General features: G+C 42.0%; 1 protein-coding gene across 1 annotated transcript in view; it reads right to left on the bottom strand.

Annotated features, from left to right (window-relative positions):
- LOC130210958 (protocadherin-16-like) overlaps positions 1-17,887 on the bottom strand; it is an 89,951-nt gene that overhangs the window by 15,382 nt on the left and 56,682 nt on the right. Inside the window, exons 3-6 of the mRNA XM_056441507.1 lie at positions 3,324-3,512; positions 2,411-2,642; positions 1,999-2,235; positions 553-1,581 (exon numbers count right to left, since the gene is read on the bottom strand). Of these exons, the coding sequence (XP_056297482.1) occupies positions 553-1,581; positions 1,999-2,235; positions 2,411-2,642; positions 3,324-3,512 (1,687 nt within the window). The remainder of the gene's footprint in view (positions 1-552; positions 1,582-1,998; positions 2,236-2,410; positions 2,643-3,323; positions 3,513-17,887) is intronic.

The following is a 17,887-nucleotide window of genomic DNA, read 5'->3' as shown; positions in this document are numbered from 1 at the left end:
CATCGTGTGCAGATGCACACACACACATAGGTATTGTGGAAGACTGGCAGATGCTGTGGACACAACTCAGCCAGAAACTAATCACCAATCAGACTCCAATTCTCCACCCACAACAGGCTTAGCAGGCCAATTCAAGCTCAGCAAGACGAGCAGTGCTACAGTTACCATCACAAATCACGTTCTTTAAACCTAAAACACTAACGTTACAAATAGTAACACCATCACTGACGTCGGGTAAAAATGACCTGAACAGGGGGAAAAAACCAGGGATTGGATCAGGAAGACACGCCTACTTTTGATGACGTCGGTGAGCAACCTGAAGCTACACAAAGACCCACGTAATTCAGACAAAAGCAACACAATGAAAATTAAATAAAAACAATCGCATGGGTAAAAATCACCCGCCGTTAGTGGTAAGCATCTCTCATATTCTTAAAGTTGCCTCAGTAAGTAAAGCTACACTATCACCATTCTAACACTCTAATCAAAGAGACCGGCAGTGACTACTGCTGGGATTAAATGAACAATTAGTACATCACATTTTCAATTAACCTGTGTGGGAGTTAATCTGGAAGTGGCGGTCAGGGTGCAGGAAACGGTAGCTGAGGCGTCCGTTGGGGCCGCTGTCCCGGTCTGACGCCGTCACGTGACCAAAGCCTGTTCCTGCAGGCAGGTTTTCTCTCACAGCCATGAAGACCCTCTCTTGTGTGAGCCGCGGAGAGTTGTCATTCTCGTCAGTCACTGAAATCCGCACTGTGGCACTGCCCGTCTTCTTCAAATGTCCATGACCTTGGCTGGCCAGCACTGTGAGGAGATACATCTCCTTGACTTCTCTGTCGAGAGAATTCTTCACAAACAGCCAGCCGCTGTCTGCAGCAATGCCAAACCCTGCAGCATCTCCATCTGGACGCAGGTGATACGCCAGCGGACTGAAGTAACTTGCGCCAGAGGTTTCTCTGTTCAGAGCCCTGACCTGCAGGAAGCGCGTGTTTATCAGAGTCCCTTCTTTTAGCTCCACGCGGTAAGTGAGGGTATCGAACACAGGTCCCTGGTCATTCTCTGCCTGGATGTGAACCACAAGTACAAAGGTGGCACTAAGTTGGGGTACGCCACCATCCTTGGTAATCACCTGGAGGTCATAACTGGGCGCACTCTCATAGTTGAGGCTCCCTACCAATCGGATCTCTCCACTGCTGCGCTCTATGCTGAAGGTCCTCTGGATTCCACTTGGGGAAGAAAGGTCAAAAGTGAGTTGCCCATTGACTCCGGAGTCTCTGTCCTCAGCTTGGACACGATACACCACTGTGCCCATTTCTGTATGCTCCGGCAGCAGGAGGGACTCAGAGGACGAAGGCAGGAACACCGGTGGGTTATCATTGATGTCTGCAATGGTAATGTGGACACGGGTCTGGCCAAATGCTGGAGGGTGGCCGCTGCGAGCCTGCACCTCCAATTCAAGGGCTGACTGGGCTTCGTGATCCAGGGACAGACTGGTCCTTATGGCCCCAGTGTCAGGATCCACTGTGAAGTAGCCTCCTGGGTCCCCAGAGCTGACGGTGTAGGAGATATCTCTAGAGGTGCCTGAAAAAGAAAAAGGAAGACAAAAACCAGAGAGTTGTCACCATGGCCCATGAGGCTGTGCTAAAAGCACTAAAGTAACAGTATACTCCAAAGAAGTCATTTTTCAATTTTCATGGCTGTAATAGAGTCCTAAATACTCCGAAAATGAATCTATAAACAAAGTTGTGAAATGCTTTTTTTGATTGATGTTATTTCAGACTTAAGTGTGTATAGTGGCCCAGCGCCTATTTGTACAAGTGGTGTAGGGAGCAGAAAATAATCTTTTTAAAGCCGGATCCAGTGTGACTGATTAATGAATTCTGAACTATCCAATGGGGGGTTTTGGAGCTCAAATGTGGGTGTATGTGAATAAGTGAGAAAGTCAGTCAGTTAGTGAGTGACAAAGAAGAGTAAAGGGCATGTGTTGGTCGTCCCCACCTATCTTACTGCTGGCCTGGACGATGCCTACGACTGTCCCCCGCAAGACGTCCTCCGACACAGTACAATAGTACTGAGTCTGTTCAAAGACAGGTGGAGCCACCAGCCCTGCCACCACGCTTATGTTGACTCTGGCACTAACGAGTGTAACCAGACCACCACCATCCTGAGCAGAGATGACCAAGGGAATGACGGAGTTGGCCTTCCCATAGACAGACCGAGACAGAGAGATCACCCCTACAACAAATAAAGCCAGACAAGGTTGCACAGCATTATAAACCATGAACAATAACAACAATGTGATGGCAATTTCAGAATGATATTGGAGGAGAAAATTATTAAGCTTCTTAAATAATAGACATTTAAAAAAATAAAGTATGCAGGAAGGAACTGTAAAATGACTTGTGCCTACCTGTGTCTTTATTGAGAGTAAAGTAAGGGGAGGCCCCTCCAGGTACTGTTTTGTATGTAATTCTACCATTCTCGCCTGAGTCTGGGTCATAGGCGGTCACTCTGACAACGGATGTCCCAGGGGCGCTCTGCGTGCTCAAACTGACAGCATAGCTGACGGGGTAGAAGGCGGGTCTGTTGTCATTAATGTCGGCCAGATCTACCTTCACATAGGCGACTGAGCTCAGTCCACCCTGCGGAGGAAACAAAAAGCTCCTTTGTTATATCTTCAGTTGCCATTAAATCATGAACAGTAAAAACACACCTGAAAGCAGGATTTGGGCCACATTAATGGTGCAAGTCGGTGAAAGTAGAAATCTGCAGTAAACCCTGTTAAAATGTATAGCAGCAGCCTCTAAAATATATTCCCTGTAGCTTTGTGCAGGGATACAGATTGATAGTTTCCCTCGGGACAGGGCAATATGTCATGACCCTTGAAGGGTGAGAGGGCTCGCCGCAACAGAACAATCGGTTTCATGGGCTTTTCATTTGCAGAAAATACAGTGCAGGCTTTTCATTTTGACCAGGTGGCAAAAAACGAGGGAGGCGACAGTCCCACTTGTTAAAATGTTACTGCCTTAACAGTTGAGGCATTTCTCCATCCATTGCTTTAACATGGCTGTAATAGTTTTATTTCATTTTTAAACCTTTTATTTGTTCGGTATTATTTGGCATAAAGTGAACAGGATATACTCTTTTGAATAAGCCTGCCATGGAGAGCCATTCAAAGATATTTTTTTGTTCTCAAAGTTTTTCTGCACAGTTGGCCATGTCTCTGCTCTCCTGTATAAAAAACCATGGCTGCTGTGTTTATAGGATTACTCTGTGGCTCAACGGATTCATATTAAGCATGATTTTAAAATGTGGTGGCTCACCCCATCTATTGCAGTTACAGTAAAGTCGAAGCTGGCTGGGCCTTGGTCTCTGTCGAGTGCGGCACTCGTGCAGATCTGGCCAGTCTCTTTGCCGATGGTGAACTGAGATGGAACCACACTGGTAACGCCAGAGCCAAGGGAGTAGGTAATGGAGCCAAAGGAGCCACCGTCTGCGTCTGTCGCAGTCACCTACAGAGAAGAAAGCATGCTATTGGTTAAACATTCCAACATTGTGCATTAAAATGGGAATTTATCAACTTGGAAGGGAAATATCCTACTGGATAAACTCAGCAGTTTCCATACTTATTAATAATACTACTCTAAAGCCGCAGCAGATTCAATCTAAACTATATTAGAGGGATGCAAGAGTGATGGCAATCCACAAACTGAACCACACCAGGTGCCTTTTGAAAGCATCTTTGGACCTGGCCTTTGTTGTTTATCTGAACCTGAACATGAGCCAAACAGGCCCTTTGGCAGGAAGGGGCTCCGAGGGAATGAAGGAGGGCAGCGGGGAGGAGGATGACTTCTACAGGCTTCTGGAGGGCTGCCAGCTAGGAAAATTGCCTGCTTTACAAGTGGCGTCTGTCTGCAAAGGACAGTGACGGCAGCGGAACAATGGGATACCACACAGTATGCTTCGGTGCAGCGGTAATATCCCACTTGCGGTCTGGTTTCAATAATGCCACACATCTACAGAGGGCTGCAGCTATAAAAGCAGCTCACGAGTCATCATCCAGGGAGCCGACTCAATTACCACAAGATCTCCCAAGACAGCGCGAGAGCAAATACACCAATCAGATTGGGCCCCTAGGTACCAGCAGTATAATTGTTTGCAAGTGTTGGCGCTGATTTACAGTTTGCCAGAGATTACACGCCGGCTAAACCTCACAGGTTGATTAGAATTATCCTTCTTTTCCGTCTTTAATGCTTTAATGAATCTTTTTTAGGAAAACACTAATTGTAAGAAGAAAAAAACGAAAACGCTAAGGTCGTGCTCTGGTGCTCCGCAAAACACTCAGCACCGGGGAACCTCCTCTGCGTAAGACGGAGTAGTTATCAGGAACATTGCCAAGAAAAATAAGGGAAGCCATGCTTATCATCAAGAGTGGACTTTTTTTTCTAAAGATGGCATTGGTGGTATGAGTGCGAATAGATGCAAATCATTCATTCACGGCGATGGACGTTTGGCTGCTCCGCCTCTTTCCTGAGCAGATGGCAGACAGGGGGCTCAGCAGAGAGCATGCTCCACACTCTTCACTGTAACTCCTAACAGAGGGTGAGTAGTGTGTCGGAGTGAGGGAGTTGTAAAGCTGGCAGAGACGCAAGCCGGAGAGAAGAATAATAAACCGCATGAGGAAAGGTGAAACCAAGAGAAATACAAAAAAGTCAGTCCATCTTTTAACGTGCGGAGGCTGCAGCTTACTGTAATATTTGATCATTTTGAAGTTATTCATCACAAGCCAGCAGCGCGATATGCTTGTTTTCTTTCACAGTTGTGTGATAAGTATCAGCTGGAGAGAAATTCGAATGAGCATTCTATCAATATCTAGGTCAGGAAATATGTCCCCCATTGTGACTGACCCGCATGGGAGACATTGAATGTACAAGCTATTTGAGCAGACTCTGTGTTGCTTTCCATTTAAGCCACAGCCATCCATCAAAAAAACCTTTTTTACAAAGTACACACAGATGCAGTTAAAGAAAGTCCAATGTAAAAAGCTCACATTTATCTTTATGATACATAAACTTGAAAAAAATAAGAAAGAAAATGCAAGTTACTTTTAGTGGGGTGGGAGTCGAAGTTCTTTTTGAACTCTACGAAACCATAATGACACATCGTAAAACGTACTGCCGTGTTCAAGGTTAGCACACAATGACATTACCAGTCAGGGTTTAACTTCCAAGACAGTTTTAAAGGTTTAAACTTCAGCAACGTGCAGTGGTACAGTGTGTGCACCAGAGATACTGAGTAAAGAGAGGTGATTGTGTGATGCGGTACATTACATGAGGAGGATCCAGTGCTGTCATATTAGACTTCTCCCAGTGATTCAGCACTGCACAAAGTGGTGATTATATTTGGAGCCATATGTGATTTGAACAACATGTTCCATGAGTTGCTCGGGAAAGCATATGGCTTTTTTTATAAGAGGGGGATTAGTGTAAAATAATAAACCACAATAACATTTGCATAAATCGTTACCACTCTAAGTAGAATGCCTGAAGCAATAAGTCTATTCTGAAATCTGTTGAGACTGTGATTTCAATTCCATTCTCATTTCTGAGTTAAGAGCTGTCATCTTGCTGGATTGCAGACTTCTCAATCCAGGAGATTATAATGTGTCAGTCACACATATGAACTGACATATGAGGCCATATACAAATGAGAAAAGGAGCAGGACAATGAGCCAAACCCAAAACCATGAACCCTGAGAGATGAGGATAACCAAACAAAATGTGACCTCTGGCATCAAAGATGAAGATAAATTGGTAACAAAGCCGGTATAAATCTCAAAAGATGAAACAAGATTCTCACAGAATCTTAGATAAAGACTGAAAGTTGCTTGCGATGTTACAAAATGACGCAGTTCCTCAGCAATATAACAGCAAGAAGTCATCCATCATTCTTTTTAAAACTTTGACAACACACTTTCTTTCTTTCCCTATAAAAGGCTAGTTGTTTAAAATAAATCTTTTGACAAACAAAGTAATATATACACTACCGTTCAAAAGTTTGGGGTCACTTAGAAATGTCTTTATTTTTCAAAGAAAAGCACTGTTTTTTCAATAAAGATAACATTAATCAAAAATACACACTATACATTGTTAATGTGGTAAATGACTATTCTAGGTGGAAACATCTGGTTTCTAATGAAATATCTCCAGAGGTGTATAGAGGCCCATTTCCATCAACTATCACTCCAGTGTTCTAATGGTACATTGTGTTTGCTAATCGCCTTAGAAGACTAATATCTGATTAGAAAACCCTTGTGCAATTATGCTAGCACAGCTGAAAACAGTTATGCTGGTGATATAAGCTATACAACTGGCCTTCCTTTGAGCTTGAAGTTTGTAGAACAAAATTAATACTTCAAATATTAATCATTATTTCTAACCTTGTCAATGTCTTGACTATATGTTCTATGAAATGTTCAATTCATTTGATAAATAAAAGTGTGAGTTTTCATGGAAGACACAAAATTGTCTGGATGACCCCAAACTTTTGAACGGTAGTGTATGCATGAGTACATTATAATTATTGTCCACATCTGCATACTGTACATTTTGAGGAAAAGGAAAAAGCTCTAAACCCAACATATATTTTACATAAGTAGGAATTCTCCGCCCTGCTGGGGGGAGAAAAATACCACTCACCACTTTGTCGAAACAATGTTGGAAGGATACTAGGGGCCTCGCTTTGTTTCCCACTGACTTTTACACTTTTACTGCATTCTATAGGTATTATCTCTATTTCTATTGGATTAAAAGTTCAAAAGCAGGAGTCATCTTAGATCAGCAGCAGCAGCCAGCTGTATTCTCCCTACACTCTGTGTGTGTGAGTGAGGCATGATGGGAGCTGTCTTATCAGCAGGGGAAAGGCAACGTTTGGCCGAGTCCTTAGTTAAACAAGCTCGGGGAATCCAAAGATAACTGGGGCACTTGTGGTTCTCCCATCAGATTCCAGGAGCCTTCCACAGGAGACTTTATGACTGACTATCTCAGCAAGAGAACAGGATTCACCGGAGAGAACATGCCTCTGTATGTTTATGTCGAATATGTTCACATTGATAATGATCCTGAGGCTGTTGGATGCTCCAAGTGTTCTGGCCCATAGCTCTGTGGTCTGAGAGAGAGCCAGGTCTGGAAAAGAACAAGCCCAGCATTTAGGTGCTTTCTATTTTTAGAGTTGAATTTTCCAAAAGGCCAATTAGAATTCTCATATTTGACCACTGTGGCTTTCTAGTTATTGTTCTTGTATTTTTGTGGATAAGGCAAAAGCACATATGTCAGCATGTCCAAGCTGCTGCGCCTCTTTTCATCTCCACTGTGCAGCTATGCAAAACAATTCTCCCGTGGAAAGAACCGGTGCAAAAACCTGTGAGCAAAAGAATGATTGAGAGCCGAAACCATTGAGGCCAACAAGGGGTGAAATGAAGGCGATGCAGTTTAGAATCATGCTCCCCATATTTTAGAGTGCCCAGTCAAACACATCTGTCTTCAGTGAGACCAGGCAATCAGGACTGCCAATCCAAAAAGGCCAGAAGTGACACTACGCTCATGTAAATGTTTGCCAACTGGGAAATTATCACACACATCAATCAAGCATGTATTTTGAGTGTGTCTCAGACGCATAAGCAAAGACACCAACCAACAAACACTCTGCACTCTGATTACACACCAACATCTTCTCCGTATTCACCGGGATATATATATAATTACACTACCGTTCAAAAGTTTGGGTCACTTAGAAATGTCTTTATTTTTCAAAGAAAAGCACAGTTTTTTCAAAAAAGATAACATTCAATTAATCAAAAATACACTATACATTGTTAATGTGGTAAATGACTATTCTAGGTGGAAGTGTCTGGTTTCTAATGAAATATCTCCATAGGTGTATAGAGGCCCATTTCCATCAACTATCACTCCAGTGTTCTAATGGTACATTGTGTTTGCTAATCGCCTTAGAAGACTAATATCTGATTAGAAAACCCTTGTGCAATTATGCTAGCACAGCTGAAAACAGTTATGCTGGTGATATAAGCTATACAACTGGCCTTCCTTTGAGCTTGAAGTTTGTAGAACAAAATTAATACTTCAAATATTAATCATTATTTCTAACCTTGTCAATGTCTTGACTATATGTTCTATGAAATGTTCAATTCATTTGATAAATAAAAGTGTGAGTTTTCATGGAAGACACGAAATTGTCTGGGTGACCCCAAACTTTTGAACGGTAGTATATATATATATATATATATATATGAAATACTGTATGATATTTCTAAAGCCAGTTGGCCATGCAACTGTGATGGGCTTAAGAAGTGATTCAATTGCAGATATCAGTGTCAATGTTGAACCAGAACAAGTTCCCATCTCTTAGGGTGTAGAATAAATAAAGAAGACTTCATCTGCCAAACTTCAGAAACTTATAAAAGTCAAGGAAGCTGAGTACTCCACCTAATCGAGAGATTTTATTTGCCATTCTAGGTCATCCATTTTAAGCCATTTTAAGGTATCTTAAAGTGATGCCACAATTGATGTCAATCTGATTCACAACAACATCAAACCCAATCATTTGCCTTTCCTCCAAAAGTGAAAATTAAGATAATATTTAAATGTAATCAATGTTGTAAGATATAAGTCAGTTTCACACACATGACTAAGTAATCCTGTAATAGCAGGATTCCCACATGAGCAATTACATGCAGGGTCTGATAGATTCAAGGGGTGACTTTGAGATCATTAAAAGACAGTAAAGGCAAAGAGCAAAGCGTGGGCTCGAAGAACTCAAAAGACTGGGCGAGTTGCAGAAATCTGCACTGAGAGTTTCTTTGAGCTTTCACAGCTGGTGTGAAACCGTGCACACTCCACTCCCTCCATTGTCCTGGCATCACTTCTGAGGACAGCGGAGATGAGGAGAGCAAGACGGAGACTTCCTAAAGGCCTCATTCGCTATACTTCACCAAAGTAGCAGACAGACCGGATAGAGACTTGGAGACATGTCCACCACCCCACTAAAGACCCAGACAGAGACATTGGGTGGAAGGAAGTTGCCCACACACTGTTGACGAATCCATCCAAAAATGTTAACATTTGCCTCACAGACAGTGCCGTCTGGATTCCAATCAACCATATGTGAGATATTGTGATGGTGACTCTGAAATCGTCACAGCATCGTTTAGGACATATGTAAGGTCTATAAAACGGTGACATTAAATACTACCCAACGGTGATCTGTGACGTCTAGCTGCTTTGTACAAGGGTGATCAAATGAAGACATTTCAGAAGATGCCCCAGCTGAAAAAGAATGACCCTAACCCAGCAGCCTTATTGTGTAATGCAGCTCGCCGAGGGTGAGAGAGCCGGAGCGGTCACTATGGTCTTCTTAAAGCTCTGCCTGACTGGATGCTTTGCCACACTCTTCTGTGCTGTCGAAGGAACACTTGCTGTGAGGTGAACATCAAATAGGTCTTGAGACTTTTCCTTCTGTTCTTTTTTTCTCTGCTTCTCTACTTGTCTTTGTATTCCACCGACATTAAAGTGGTAAGCAAAAAGCAGCGCGTTTCCTGTGTAAAGGAGAAGGGGAAGCTCACAATGTAAAGTGACAGTCTAACTATTGGCTACATGCTACATGTTTAGATGCAATTGAAAGGTGTGTGGCACTAAAGAAATACCATGATTTAAGTTATGGCAATCTGTCTGATAGATTTTTATATTGTTGTCTACAAATGGAAATATTGGCATGCCGGTGATGCTGGATAAGCTAAAGGGGTCTTCAGAAAGATTAGGATTCACCCTGTCGGGGCCATTAGTACCCACAGTGGATTCAACTACATCAAGCCGACTGTTTCCGAGACACCGCATCTTGTGCCAGTGTTGGAAAAATGTAAATGTTGACCTCAAGGAAGCGCAAAACAAAAGGCCACAGAGTGTCCATGTGAACACGAAGGGTTGGAGGGTTGGTTGGACGGAAACATCAACTTCAACCTCACTGCTTTTGGGGAAAACATCCTTTTGATTGAGAGCAAGTCTTTGTGTGTGGCCTGCCAAACAAATGCTATTCACAGGAAACGCTCAAAAACCACAAGCGTGAGTCAATTTTGAAAATTGTACATCAGCTCTCAATTATCCCTAGCATCATTTCTGTTGTAAAAGCTTCAGCAATGTTACACTGGCAATTGGAACAGCAACATGTATGTTCTAATAACAGACCGAGCAGCTATGTAGAACTGTATTATTAGCAATCCAAATTCACAAAACCTCCTTCAGTATCCCTACAAGACTTCATTTGAACAATCTATTCCAGATTTGTCAAGTGCTTTCTCCGTCCAGATGTCCATTAAAATACATCTGCTGTTTTGGGGTATCCCCGTGAAACACCATATAACTGTCAAGGCCTGTAACCATCTTAATCACACTGATTTCTCAAAAAATATACAGTAATGTGCCAGTTGCCAAATCATATCGTCCAGAATTGTCCTTTCACTCTGGAAATAAGTTCCTTACAGGGCAAATGAGTCAACCATACTAGAAATTTAGAAGAACACGTCCATTGCGCATGTGCTAAAGGATACATATGACAACAGATATTACTTCACATTACATTTTTCAGAATGACATGGTCTTGACATAATTCAGTAACTTTTGGCTGAATTTGAAAACAAATGAGAGGTCTGCAACAGGAAAGCAGTTTTTTTTCCCTAGCCTCCGGTCCCAGCAGGTCTCACCGTCGTAGTTTTTTATGACGGGATTGTTTAAGTTCAAGACATAAAAGAACCACATTCTGACACGAGGGGACAAGAAAGGTATTGATTTCTAAATCAACAAGGGTCCCATGAACTGCAGCGTTTCATCTTTCGCCGTGTAGTTCACTGAAATAAATGTGGAGGACTTGGGTTAAGGGCAGGTTAAGGGTTAACCCGTCACCCTTAAGGGTTAACCCTTAACCCTTACACCATACCAACCAGCAGGTTGGTATGGTGTATGGTCCACATCTCTGGCAGAGGAACCGAGGGGAGGGTAATAGAGCAGACAGGGGTATAATCACAGTGCTAGAGTGCAGCCACAGGACAGCATAACGTTTCTGTCTCTTTCCTTTTCTCTCACACATCACTCAGCATATGTGACAATGCAGGGGAAAGCCAGTCAAAACATTGTGACTGTCTCTGTGTGTGAAGCGGGTACTAGGTCAGTGTATTGATTAATTAAACGTGATAGAACATACCAGAAAATGAGATCATGTTTTTATTAAATATAAAATTGAGCACTACACGATACCGGTCCCAGCTGTGGAGACACTGCTGTCTATTTATAGGGCATGTGTAGTTCTTTGTTTGAATTTTGCTTGTGGTTTTGTATGTATTTTAATGTTTTGTACTATCTGGACCTTGAGTCTGGAATAAAAGTTTGATGATACCATTTAAGAATATCAGCCCCGAATGCTAACAACTGTTTATGTAACCAAATCTTCCAATTTTGGAATGTCTTTTTCTGACGAGGCACGTTCAATAAATCAATAATCACCAAATTTGTGTCGTTTCATTTTTGTAAAAAATAAAATAAAAAAATAACTGCTTCCCTCTTTTAGTATTATAAATGCTACTGCTTTGGAAATGCATTTATGTTGAGTAATAATGTCAAGAATACCACCTATTTATTGCGTGGCTTAAAGTTTCCAACACAAGACTGAGTGGTATTTTCTAACAAACGTCCTTATCAAGTTGCAGCTCGGCATTCCTTCTGATAAATTTGCCCAAATGAATGTCCAGTATGTTGGACCCACCAACAAGCAGCATGTTGGTGGGTCTATAACAGTGTCATCTAACAACATAAGAAATGTAGATTCTTCAAAATAAAAATACCTCTTTGTTTTTAAGTAGAATCAAGATGTTACCGAACCTGTTGGGGTTCACCACACGTGTTCACAATACTTAAAATCTATACAAGCACTCTTTGTAGTTTGCAATTTAAGAGTTGTGACGAACATCAGTTGTTTTTTAAAACTTTCATTAGACTTTCTTTGGGGAAAAAAAGAACCATCTGTCCTTAATCTAGACCTTGCATCTGGAGGTGGTTAAGCATCAAACCTTTTATGGAGAAAAAAGTTCCAGAAAACTTAAAATGAGCAGAGAGGAGAGATATTGTGCAGCTAAAGAAAAAAGGTAGCGCCATTTGAGCTGAATGGACTGGAAGCTGCATTTAAGACCGGACATGCAAAACTACTTTTTTAAGCTTTCAAATGATTTGCACAAGTTAATTAAGTACAAATGATAGCAACAGTAACAACAAAAAGGCCCACTGAGGGAAATAGGGTAGTCGAGTAGAAACACGTATGTAGATGCTCTACACAGTATAAAAGTATTCTGTCTTCAGGCAGGTCTGTCGTCAAGAAGGAATGTAACTTCACCTGGAAAATAACGTCAGTGTTTTTAAAAGCCCTCGTGTGTCTACTAACCCAGTCAATATTTGATATAAAAAAATGTTGTGAAGAAGAACATGCATGCACGTTGCTGACCTCGGCGTAGGCTCACAGCTAGGGAGGACTTTGCCATCATGTCAGCATTTGCCAACGCTGACAAACCCTTCATACACAATATCAGGGATAATACTCAATTGGTTGGAAAAATAAATATGACAAAAACTCCACTGGAAGCGTCAGCTACTGGTGTGTGCGCCGTTAACCCTTAGCCACCTGGAATGACAGAGGCAGCTCAGTAACCCATCTGAGAGGCTCCTGCTTAAAACATTAGCATGTTTATTTTCCAAAAGTCAAATGGGAGAAACAAAGCTGCCACTATTTTATCATGCATGCTGAACACTAATTATCCGATGGAAAGAAAATAAAGAGAAAAGTGCCAGTTGGAGAATGAATAATCATTTTGAATGACAATCTCATAACAACATGTGGAGGTTAGATGATTTAAAACAAACAAGTGGGTTAGAGGAGCTTGCCTTTAACCGAGATTTTATATTTCCAATGGGTGTATAATTGTTTGCCATTTGCTGCCTCGCAGATGTGGAATTATAGGTGATTTGAAAAAAGTCGCAAAGCTCTGATAAAAAGCTCTTTAATACCCCAATAATGTATGCAAATGCACTGAGCTGAGGTATAAAGTCAGGTTTTAAATTGCCTTTTCAAATCTGTCATGCAAAGACACAATATTGAATTCTCACCTGATCCTCACACCTCTGAGGTGACCTCAAAGAAACCCAGAAAAACTCAAAGCCACCAGTACAGCCAGTTAAAAGCTTCTCGTACCTGCCCGACTTCCAGTGCGGGAGGTGAACTGATGCTAGAAGCCGATACACTCTCACGAGACAAGAGGGGGGGGGAGGGGTGAACTCTCATCATACTCATGGAGCCCAGCCTGTCGGGCTCTGGCTTGGCTCTTTTTCAGCACGTTGTCCTTCTCACCGACATCCAAAAGCTGCATTCAGCTCTGGTCTGGCGGTGGATCCCAGGGTCTGCGTAGGTGGGAGGGGAGCTAATATGAACCATGCACAGTGTGTGGGGGTGCAGGAGCACTGATGTGGGCTAGGCTAATGATACAGCTGCCTGCAGTGGGTGGTAGAATGCCCACTGAGCATGGCATACACACACACACACACACAGCACAGATGCAATATCAGAGCCAGATTGGATGCTGAATCTCAGAGATCCACGAGCTTGTTTGATGAGAGACTCAACGCTGGAGTTTGTCCTCTCTTCTCCGTGTGAGCCAAGTCTACAGGCAAGGTCGCTACATTCCTGTGATCAAGCTGTCTTTCAGTAAATTCGTAATCACAGTTGGCTACAAAGGACACTGCGTTCATCACTATAGAACGAGTGGAGGCATACCTATACCTAAACCCTCGAGGAGACAGAACACTCTTCTTTTTGACATGGATCCATATCCTCCATTAGTGACATTTCAAAGCAGGTAGCCTACCATTTGACCACTTGCTAATTCTATCTCTGAGTCGCGCATATAACCGCTAATAATGAATAACACACTTAAGACATCACATTGAAATTGCCTTGCGTCCGCTGATAGTTTGTCTGATGATAAAGCAGATCCTTCTTTTCATCTTTCATGTTATTTCAATGAGGATTTCAATTTGCACACAGAATTACATACAGATGCTGACCATGACACATATGGACATTGATAGAGCCATGTAGACCCAAATATACAAGTGGTATTCACTCGGTGTTCATTTACTGTACAATATTGACCCTCAGGCATCGCTGAGGTCAGCAGTTGGAGTAAGGTTGGGATGGATTGGTTCAGTTTCTCAGCAGAGGGAGCCAGATCTGTGGCGTGGCAGGGACCCGTAGGGCCATCATGAAACACCTTCGTCTTTCAGTGGACAGGAAATGGAGGAATAAATAGGCAGCGTCCAAAAATGTTTTAGTTGTTTGGATTTTACAGTAGAAGTCTCTCAGTTTGAAGGACATGTTTAGTGACAGTTGTATTTGTCATTGCAATTTAGTTCCAGCTTGCTGAAAAACAGTAATTAAAAGAGATTGGATAGCATTGTGCCACTGTGTGTACTTGCTTACGTTGGAGTGTCTAGACCTGTCCAGTCTCCTGTGAGGACAACACAAATACACTTTCAACGGGAAGATGTCCTACTTTACATGGCCAAGCATGAAGAATTTATTTTTAACGGACAACGTTTTTTGTGTGTGTGTGAGCTTATAATCTATTATTTGTCGTACATTGCATTTTAGATTCAGCACACTGTATGTCTGACATGTTTTCAGTGTTACGCCGAATAGATAAGATGAAAAAGCTTGGCAGAGCCACTTACTTCAGTGTGCAAGTGTAAATAAAACAATAGATCATCACATTGCTTACTTGTTCTCTAAATGCAATAGGAAGGGGCTCCACGATGAGAAAGTTTACTTCATTACTCTTACTTCTCACCCCAGGCAGTGGCTGCTCCCCATAATGATGAAGAAAGACTCTCCTTCAGTGATGTGGTTTGGAGACAATTTAACCGGACCATAATTAAGCTGCCATGTGGCACTGGCATTTTATTCAATGTTTACTTTGCGAAGAAATCAGTCAGCCATTCCCCTTAGACCAATAGTTTTACTGTAACCCGACTGTTGAAGGGTTGATCGGGTTTCTCTAGTGAAATAAAGAAGGTGATGTATTTACACATGGGAAGGGTTTAATTGTCAGGTTCTTGTGACGGGGTGAGGCTCAGGCACAGAGGAACAGACTGGACGCAATATGAATAACAAAGAAAAGCACTCTTTAATGAGGCAAAACAGTTTACAAAAAAACAAGGTCCAAAAGGGGCAGGCAGAGAATCCAGGTTCAGGGCAGGCAGGGTCAACAGGCAGAACCAGGAACACGGACAGGACGACGGGAAACGGACACGGAACTAGAGACGACAATCCAACAGCAGACAAGGGAAAGACTGACACAATATATAGGGGGGGAAACACAGGTGTACGACATCAGACAGTAATGAGACAAGAGTGGATGAGGGCAGGTGCAGGGAATTAAACAATTAAGACAGAAGACACAGAGGAGACATAGGAGACACGGAACACAGGAGAAACAGAACAGGGTGTTCCAGTGATAGCAGAACATGTTCAGTTGCTTTGTTAAAACACTTGACATCCCTACCCATCTTATAAATCTTTTCAGTGGACTGTCCATAAGTCCAAATCAAATTTAAAAAAGTAAGCATATTTTCATGTTTCAAGATATTGCATGTACTCAAGGGTTTTCTGACATTGTTATGGACACTCACTTCATCGCTCATGTAAATGTTCAAGTATATTACTGAAAGCCTCCCGATTAGCATGAGGTGATTACAACCCAACTGCAATAGCCACAGCTTTACTACACTTTACTCATGTATGAATGAAATCCATCCAGAGAGAAGGAAAATGAAAATGCTCGCTTGTGTGTTGCTCTCGAGGCGAGGAAAAGGGGGTGAGTCAGGGCATCGGGGTCATAGAGGCCAACTGGAACCGTACACATAAACACTCCCTGTCACTGGCTGATAAACACTGCAAACAAATGAAGACTGCCCAGGCAGGGTTCTGGCGTGCACGCGGCTTCTCCAGTGAAGTCTGTTTACCTGTTAGCCCGGTCCTGAGAGAAGTAGCCCCGGGTTCAGAAGTGGGCTGGACACGCAACACGCTCTGCCAATGGAGGGCTGAGTGTCTGTTTGGATTGGTTTCTTTTGTTTCAAAGAGTCACATAATTGCGAATCAACACAGATTTATCCGGAAGAAAAACATGTATGGATAGATTAGAAAAATGAGTGCACACACACAAGATGTACTGTAACTGTCCAAACAGTCCCCCGCCAGCCACAAACAGCTGTTCTTTACATAAAACTCTGGCTCCGTCACATGGAGATGGATAGAGATACTGGCGCTCTGTCATTATTACAACTTTCATCTTGTTTTCAAACTGGAAAAACAAAACGTGATATGGAGATTTTCCACATGTCCACATGTTAAACTACGTCACCTACTAAACTGGAGCTTTCTGTTATGGTTAGAATGGTTCTATGTGATATTTGTATGTTTACCATCTCAGATGTACAATCTGAATCATGAGCATTTTTTTTTCTCACACAAATCCTTTTGAAAGCAAAGCAATACATATGTTTCATTTCCCACAAGGATATTTATTTAGTTTCCAGCAAAATATTTAGGTGATAGAATAATTATATTTCATCTTGTATACATGTCCAGTCCCCTCCTTCATGTGATTCATTTCAAACAATCCCTTCGGAGTATACATAAGGTAGTCAGTGAGCACTTTGGTTGTTTCTCAGAGCAAAAGGGACTTCCACAGTAAACATGTCCTCCGATAGATTACACTCACGCAAGCTCCTAAAGGAACACACAAGTCTGAATCAAACACATTTCATCTATTTGAAAGAAAGAAACCTGTTTGGCTTTCACAAAAACTGAGCTTTGGACAGGACAGGACAGGACAGGACTCCCCCCATGATCCCCACCGTCCCAATGTTATACTTAAACACACCTCAAATGTACCACACTACGAAGAACACTTAGCCACAAGCCTGTGTCCATTCAGTGATTCCATTTCCTGCTTTTGCTTAGCAATAAGACTGCCATAGGACGAGGGTGTTAACATCAAGTGTCTGGACATCGGCTTCAGTATTAATTGCTTGTCCAGCTGTGCAAGAGAGAATACCTTCTGTGAGCATTTGGTGGAGAGAGGCTCAGTGTTGAAATTCCACAATCTTGACCACTCCATGAGTGGTAGCAAATCAGAGGTTAAAACCTATATTGGCATATTGCCATTTATAAACAATTTTGTTGAAAGGAAAAATAGACTATGTCCCATCAAGATTCCCCAAATAAATGATGATATTTGCCATAAATCTGAAAGGAATACAGGTTATGATAGGAGCAGCAGATAGCCTATAGTGAAGGCATGCATAAACCACACCTATAATATTTGTTTTGCCTTCCTATGGCAATGTATACTCTGATAAAGGCTTTATCTGGTTTTCACAGAAAATAAGGAAAGGGTTTCCTTCCAAAATTAGATATCCACCCTTCATGATAAATAATGAAAAGGTATGCTACTATAACATAATTCCGTAGTTGACAAAAACAAAAACACATGAACAACGGATCTCTTCTTTCTTGTTCTATAAGCCATTACATTCTTTGTTAGACTCAAGACCTTAATCAGATCAGTGTGACCTGCCATGAGATGAACAGGAAAGCTTAGGAGTTTTCTTACCCTCAACACAATGCATTCTGGGATATGCTACAGGCTCTGTGACATTAAAGTAGACATATATATTTTAATGACAATGATGAAATCACACTCTACAAACCACCTACGGTT

The sequence above is a fragment of the Pseudoliparis swirei genome, chromosome 20, assembly GCF_029220125.1.
Source record: "Pseudoliparis swirei isolate HS2019 ecotype Mariana Trench chromosome 20, NWPU_hadal_v1, whole genome shotgun sequence".
Classification (NCBI taxonomy): domain Eukaryota; kingdom Metazoa; phylum Chordata; class Actinopteri; order Perciformes; family Liparidae; genus Pseudoliparis; species Pseudoliparis swirei.
The sequence above is the reverse complement of the archived record's forward strand: the minus strand, read 5'-3'. Positions and strand labels throughout refer to the sequence as shown.